Below are 7,500 nucleotides of genomic sequence, written 5' to 3'. Positions count from 1 at the left end.
CACCAATTCGGTTTTCTAAATATCCTGCATCCCGTTAATTTCCCCCCAAAAGATCCCATATCCCTGTAAGTATTTACCTAAATATCCCGTATTCCCTATAACCTCGAGTGGGGCCTTTTTGTTTAGTAGCATTAATGATAAGAAATAACCTTTTTCTGTTTTTACAACAATAACGTCTAGTTAAATTATAAATTTAACTTTATGGTAATCTCTCCCCATTTCCGAAGTTTAACCGTGGTTGTTGTTCACTGCAACTGGACAATTTGTGTTAACTGTTTGTACATCCCACGGATACGCTCTTATAGGCGTCTTGTTTGTTTTAACTCATGAAGGTGTATTTCCAACAGAGAAAAAGTTGAGGTGAATAATATATGTAAAGACAAAAAATCTAATAAAAATTTTGTTTAACTTATCGGTGCTTTGTGTGTCTTTCATGCAACACATGATCTATTTGTAAAAATATGGAAAAGTGCAGTTGCCGTGGAGCGGTTCATAATTCTTTCTTAGCGATTTTGAAGGGGCTATGGCACGTTATTCTAGGGTGTTTAGGGGAAGTCTTTACGTAATCATGAGTTTAAAACTCGAAAATGGTAATGCATGCGGAATCGCTTTATTGATAATATTATCGTTAAATCACAAACAAGATGATTCTGAGCAAAAAAGACCTTTATCCATTCGATTTGCCATAAACTTGAAAAACGTCGGGCCGACTTTTTTCAAGATTAACCAAATGCAATCCGTTTCAATCTTGTCCATTTGTGTCCATCCATGCTTCAGTCTTTTTCCTTTTGCTGTATTTCTTTTATCACGGTTGTTCAACAGATTTAATTGGTTATTGTAATGTTTCTACTTTTCGGGCAGTTTTGGGTGCCATGAAATTACATCATTTTCCGTAACATAGCCCCTTTATATTTACGAGATGCGTCTTGTTCACATCCGCAGATGTCTATTTTGCGTCGGACTGATCCCTTGTGCTGGTCGGATGAATGGGGAGTTTTAGCAAAGACGACGGCTACGGCTACGGCAACGCCACAAGGCAAGAATATTATTGGTTGAAAAAGAAAAAATGCTCGTGCTGCACGTGCAACACGAATTTCCGTGCATTTCTCTGCCGTACTTCACAAAACAACAACGTGAAATCACCAAATTTCAGGTTTTGACGACAATGAAACAGTCATTTTCTGTTTTGACTTTAAAACCGTTAGTACCCACCGGTTCCAGGATAGTTCGCCTGTATTGTACAAGGTGAACAAGACGGATAAATCGCGAAATACTTGCGATAGCGCTAAGTTATATTTTGGACTAACGTTTTCGTTGCCGTAGCCGTCGTCTTTGCTAAAACTCCCTATCAATCTTTATTCTACAACGGGGAAGAATTGTTTTTTAAATTTTAAACCAACGGAAAGTAACGTTTAAGATTTCAGTAACGGAAAGAAATTAGCCGTCGGTTACAGACCTTTTACAAGAAATACTTGACTGTCTTGATGTCCTCTTTAGATAGGATATGCCAGTGCTCGACGCACCTGCATTCCATTCAGTTTATCTTAGAACCACTTGAGACCTGACTTATACACGATGCTGTTGCCCCCGAATTCGTTTGCTACTGCTAGGTAAGTGTGACCTTTATACTCGAATGACTTGACACCTGATGGTCTGTCGTGGTGTGGAAGCTCTTGATACCTCGACATAAACTCAGATTCCGAGTGCACATACAAAACTAACACGTTGCGGTAATATTCGGCAGCGCACAGGAACGTTTGACCACACATCGTAAACGTATGCAAGGTCGAAACGTAACGTGGTTTTGAAATAGTTTCATTCACATTAACAAACTTTTCACCGTCCCACTTGTAAATCACAATTCCAGAAGACATTGTCGCAAATGCAAGGAATATAGTATCTTTGATTGTGAAGGACTTGAGATCCCAGACTTCGTGGCCAAAGATCTGAGGGAATTTCGGGTCGACAAATTTCTTCCCCGACCATTTCATCACGTCTGAAGAATGGGAAGAATCCGAATCGTTCCAATTTGCAAAAACAATAAATGTTTCGTTGTCTATTGTTAACACTGTACTTGCCTCCACGTCGTGTGTTCTTATTTCCTGAAACTTCTCAAACGTCTTGTCCTTCCACTTGTAGATGGATGAGTTTATACTTTTAGAAATTCCATCGAAAAAATTCGTGACTACAAGGAAAAGTTCCGAATGTATTTTAAAGAAGTTCAAACTGCTTGCTCCGGAAGTTGAAATGTTCTGCCAAAGCTCGAAACTGTGTCCATTCCACTGGAAAACGGAAGAATCTAGATTGTAAGTATTTCCATCCCGACGATTGGCGATAGCAATGTAATGTTTATCAGCGATCATAAAGTATTCGATGTCCCATGCTCCAATGGTGTCTATGGTCTGGTGAAGGATAAAATTTCCGGCCGACTCGTTTAGTTTGTAGATGCTACTAGAACTTACCTTGTAATCACGATTACTGTCATCATACTGAGCGAAGGCAATAAACAAACTTCCATCGATGGTGAACATTTCAACATTCTGGGCTGACTGTGTTGGCAGGTCTTGATATTTTTTGAAGTTATTCAATTTGCCTGTACAATCTTGATCAAGAAAAAATATGGCATTACCCTTACAATATTAAATAGACATGATAATATGAAACTAAATGAATTTGCGCTAATGAAAACTTTTTTTTCAAAAGTTGTTTTTTTTTAGGTTTGGGCACAATTTCGAAAGTGTTTCCTTCGTTTTGGTAAGAACCCCAAGTGAGATTTTTTAGTTTTCTTTATCGACCAGTAGATGGAGTCCGTCAGTGTCGCGTACCATGAAAGTTATTAGGCCATCCCCTTTTTTTTTCCTTTACCGTGGTCCGACCGACCCATTTTTTAGTATTTTCAAAAAAAAAATGGAATTACGTAGTTAAACCATTTTTTACTTTAAATAGCTCTTTTAATCCGAAAAATGAGCGTAGTAACAACATAGAAAAAGCAGGAACAAAAACAGGAACATTTTTACAGAATATTGTGCATTTTGTTCATCCAAATATGTAAATATCAACTTTTGACGTCATCCTTAGACCTACCCCGGGAAAACGTGTAGCTTTTATGGGAAAGACGCGATCACACGACCATTTAACGAATTCAAAATGGCACTAGCCGTACCCGTGCTTGAAAATTGGGAATTCTGACTACACTAACACGAGACTTCAATGTGAAAATAGTTTATTATGGGCACGTCAGTCAGTCTGCTTAAGAAAATGACCTCCGTTTACCTGAATTGGTTACAAACTGGACATCAGATAACACCGCCCGTGAAAATAGACAAAATATACTACATTACTGTAAGGATAAACTAAGCAACAGTGCCGTGCCAGATATGAAAAACCACCAAAAACCACCCTTTAGAAGTGGCCAAAAATATGTGGAAACCAGACCCCGAGGAAAAGGGCATACTACTATACACAAGGAAAAATAAGCAGACAGCGCAGTTCAAAAGTTAAGCGTAAAGTGAAAGCATCAGCGACTGACAAACGTAGAATGACAAAAAACTCCCGCCAAACTCCTAAATAGTCCTAACCTATCCCAAAGCCACCTACGGTCCTCTACGTCGTGCCATCAGAATATAACTCGTTCCCATGTCATTCGACCGTCAGAAATTACACTGTCTTAAGGTGTCGAATGACATCCACCGACTTTTCCGCCATATTGATTTTGGGTTCATGTCTTGTTGTTTCCAGGCTCCAAAGCAATGATGCTTGAGTACCAGGCCTCCTACTCCGAGACTTCTTGTGATATCTTTTAGGTTAGGCCCGAACCGACCTACCCAATATCAGGAAACGCATTCGACGGTAAGGGGATGGCCTTAGCTTGCTTCAAATCTGTTCAATGTTTGAGTTTTTAGCTTTTAGGCACAAATATAAAACTTTATTGACACTCCCTCCGGCAATATGATAATTAACATAGCGATAAGCGACATAGGGCCCGGACGCACTGGGCAAACTTTTGTTTATTTTGCGAAAAAATCTGTCACTAGTTCCCTGAGACAAGTGCGCCCGGTGATTTTTAGTTCTACCAAATTTTATCAAGGCTTACCAAACTTCAAAGACGCCGTTGTCCTGCCTCGGAGCAGGACAAATTTTGGTCAGGCGTGAAATCTGACAGATTTGTTAATTTACATGCCATGATTTGAAGTAAAACGTCAATCAAGAAAATATGATTTCTATTTTTAGTCGGAGTATTTCAGTCCGCCTTCTACGGACAAATCTGTTGTGGTACTCTAGAACCAGTTGCAGTCGAACAAGGTGAAGCCTCCACTGGCATAGTAGAAGTAGCAACTGCCTCTGCTGGAGTTGAACTCAAAGAAGAAAAAAAATAGAATACAAGCAATAATATGCCGAGGGAACATATTCGATCGAAGCTGTTAAAGATCACCATAAGCCCATGACTCCTGAGATCTCATGTAACCTTTCCGGCGAACAGCCCGCAAGCGATAATGTTTATTTTCGTGTGATTGGCGCTTTTGGTTAACAAATATTTTGCTATGTCTCAGTGCGCCCACGTTTGACAAATTGAAAATTTGGCAGAGACAAATTTTGTAGAGATTTTTGGAACGGCCAAACAAATTTTGTCAGTCCAGTGCGTCCTCACTTCCATTAGTAGGCCAGGTGACTTAGCTACACCTGTAAAATGGTCTATTTGGCAGATACAATGTAAGTCGACAACTTTAAGCTCGTTTCAATTAGGGATATTAATGCAGTGATCATTTATTCATACTTCCATATGATGGCACAAGAATATGTAACGTTTGCAACTTACTAGAGCAATTTGAAGGTTCGTCGCTTTTATCCCCACAATCATTGTCCCCATCACAGAACCATAGTTGCGGGACGCAGCGGCCATTGCGACAAGGAAACTGATTGGATGAACAATGTGTTTGCGGGGGTGTTGTAGGGGCTAAAATGGAAAAAAAGACACAAGGAACAAGGTATTCAGAATTATAAGGACTTAACTGCATACTAAAACTACATGGATACTTGGGTTCAAGAAAAACCTCTTAACGGTTTTCAGTTGAGTGTTGAAAGTAAATAGCGAATTACTTTGGTTTTGCATTACTTCACTCAGTGATTGACTCAAAGTTCTCGCGCCACTTTTTCAACCAATCAGAAGTGAAACCAAGACCAGTCGGGGCACGCGCGTGCACATTTTCCCGCGTTTTGTGTCGGCTACGTGTAATTACTTCGAGTTTTGATTAGTTTACTGGATTGTCTCTGTCCTTTTTGATTGGCTAAAGTAATTACTTTGCTTTTGGTTTTACGACAATCATTTGAAAACCGCTCTAAGCGACATATTAAATTCTGTGTATAAATAAATGCCTAATTAGGGGCCAGATTACAAGGTGAGTTTCCGGCAGCATTTCCTCGAACGCGGTTTCACATCGGCACTGGGTAGGTACTTGGTGTATTTTTTTCTATTGTTTGAATTTCTTTTAAACGAGGTAAAACCTTGAGTAATTATACAATAACCCTAACGCTAACAATAATCATAACCCTGAAGGTTTTACCGTGTTTAGATAATTTTAAACAAAAGATAACCACTAAATGACAAATACACCACGGCACTGTTTTACGACTTCGAAACCGCGTCAAAATCGATGAAGGTTGGATGGGTTTACACAGAATCGTTTTCGTTATGTTTACATCATGCCGAACTCATCACAGACGAAAGGGAGACATAATTCTCTCACAAGATTGTCCCACCAGACACGAGTTCCTCCAGGTCGAATCCAGAAACGTTGACTCCTTTTTTTTCTTCATCACTTTGCTGGAGAGAACCACCATTAACATTTGAAATAACCTCTACCTATGGTGCTTTTCAGTTTAAGGACAGCATGCATGAAAATTGAAAAAGCAAAGTCAAACCAGAAATCAAAGTGATGGTACTAGTGAGCAAACGCTGCACTGCGTGCAAATGATTCATTACTTTTTTAACCTAGCAATGCAATTTTTGCGCCAAAATAGTAACCGTATTCAAATCTATGCGGTTTAACCGTTTACACGACAGATGAAACCTTATCGTTTTGAAAACGCTCCACTTTTGGCAGCGTTTTCAAATCGACCCAGTTTCGGCAACGGTATCAATTGGTGTCGTGAAGACAATAGGCGTAACCGCGTTTGTGTAAAACGCTGCCTCAGCCCGGGCACAAAACGCAAATTCCGTCGGAAACTTTACTGAAATGCAAAAACACAGTCGATGGGCTTGCTCACGTTCCTTTTTCAGCCTGGGGTTAAAAAATGATAGGCTTGGATAGCTATTTCATGGATGTTTCAGCCGTTTGACAAGGCTCAGGAATTTGAAATAACATTGCTTGTCAGCGGTTACAAAGTCCATGTTCTTGGTGCTGACCAAAAGAATAGCGGACTCCGGGGACGAGATTGATCTCAGTAGTAAATTTTCAATGGAAATTTGCGTTTTGCACCTGGGCTGAAATGAGCTTTTAATCGCAACAAAATTTCAGCGCGGTGGGCGGGGCGAAATTTCAGCCCTGGCTGACACTCACCATGTAATCATGCCCTAAAGACGTGAGAGAATTATATTTCGCAGATTTCAGATTTCAATTGCAACACCATTATCATATATTTTACCTTAAAGTGCACCTAACCCAAAATATTATTTTCGCTAAAATGACTCTTTGCCCCTGTTCGAAACGCATTGCGGCCATTTTTTCCTTTTTCTAACAAATCCTGCCATTTTATAGGCTTCAAAACTTGCGAAAAACCAATCATCTTCTGTTCACGACCGAGTCAGAAGGGGAGTGGGTCTACTTCTGATTTGACCTCACAAACTAATTTACATTGCATTAACTCTGTAAACATGCATGCAAAGTAGATTGTAACGTCAAATCAGGAATAGACCCACACCCCTTCTGACTCGGTCGTGAACAAAAGATGCTTGGTTTTTCGCAAGTTTTGAAGCCTATAAAATGGCAGAATTAGTTAGAAAAAGGAGAAAATGGCCTCAATGCGTTTCGAACAGATGCAAAGATTCATTTTAGCGAAAAAGATATTTTGGGGTTAGGGGCACTTTATCTTCTTGTGCTTTCGCTTCTAAGGCCCGTTAAACGTCGCATTTTACATGTGCCGAATCTAATGCAAATGAGCGAAAACAATAGATTTTTCTCATTTGCATTAAATTCGGCACATGTAAAATGCGACGTTTAAAACGGACCTAAAAGTCCTAGCAAGTAGCGTTAAGTTGACAGAATAACCCATTAACCCCTCCAATACACTTTTGAGATGCATGGGTCTATCAGACCAGAAAGTAGGAAATAGCTTAAATCACACGCTGCGAAAACTTGGTCTACTATAAGCACGAGGTAATTGTTATGCATTGTCCTATAATGGTGCGTGCGTTTTCTATTCAGGAGTCAAACCCCGTTTAGGCGTCGTGATAGCTGATGATTGTCGATGATTGTTCCAGCTATCACGAACGGAACCTTTCAA

The 7,500-nt window shown here is 39.8% G+C and overlaps 2 protein-coding genes across 2 annotated transcripts in view; both read right to left on the bottom strand.

Annotated features, from left to right (window-relative positions):
- Positions 1 to 1,301: 1,301 nt before the first annotated feature.
- Positions 1,302 to 5,838, bottom strand: LOC138030335 (thrombospondin-type laminin G domain and EAR repeat-containing protein-like). Its single transcript, XM_068878261.1, has 3 exons — positions 5,745 to 5,838; positions 4,817 to 4,954; positions 1,302 to 2,602 (listed from the first exon to the last, which is right to left on the bottom strand). The coding sequence occupies exons 1-3, from the start codon at positions 5,836 to 5,838 to the stop codon at positions 1,545 to 1,547; spliced, it is 1,290 nt and encodes a 429-aa protein (XP_068734362.1). The 3' UTR covers positions 1,302 to 1,544.
- A 1,575-nt stretch (positions 5,839 to 7,413) lies between these two features.
- The window catches only part of LOC138030334 (protein kinase C-binding protein NELL2-like), a 7,695-nt gene continuing 7,608 nt past the window's right edge, over positions 7,414 to 7,500 (bottom strand). Inside the window, exon 7 of the mRNA XM_068878260.1 lies at positions 7,414 to 7,493. Coding sequence (XP_068734361.1) covers positions 7,414 to 7,493 — 80 coding nt within the window. The remainder of the gene's footprint in view (positions 7,494 to 7,500) is intronic.

This window comes from Montipora capricornis, chromosome 13, assembly GCF_036669925.1.
Source record: "Montipora capricornis isolate CH-2021 chromosome 13, ASM3666992v2, whole genome shotgun sequence".
Taxonomy (NCBI): Eukaryota; Metazoa; Cnidaria; class Anthozoa; order Scleractinia; family Acroporidae; genus Montipora; species Montipora capricornis.
This window is presented reverse-complemented; position numbering and strand designations above follow the sequence as displayed.

Excerpts from the sequence above, each read along its gene's own strand:
- LOC138030335 (XM_068878261.1), bottom strand. The coding sequence starts at position 5,838 with ATGGTGGTTCTCTCCAGCAAAGTGATGAAGAAAAAAAAGGAGTCAACG. Across the intron at positions 4,955-5,744 it reads GTGTCTGGTGGGACAATCTT|CCCCTACAACACCCCCGCAA; the intron begins GTGAGAGAATTA and ends TTTCCATTTTAG. Across the intron at positions 2,603-4,816 it reads CGAACCTTCAAATTGCTCTA|ATTGTACAGGCAAATTGAAT; the intron begins GTAAGTTGCAAA and ends TTCTTGATCAAG.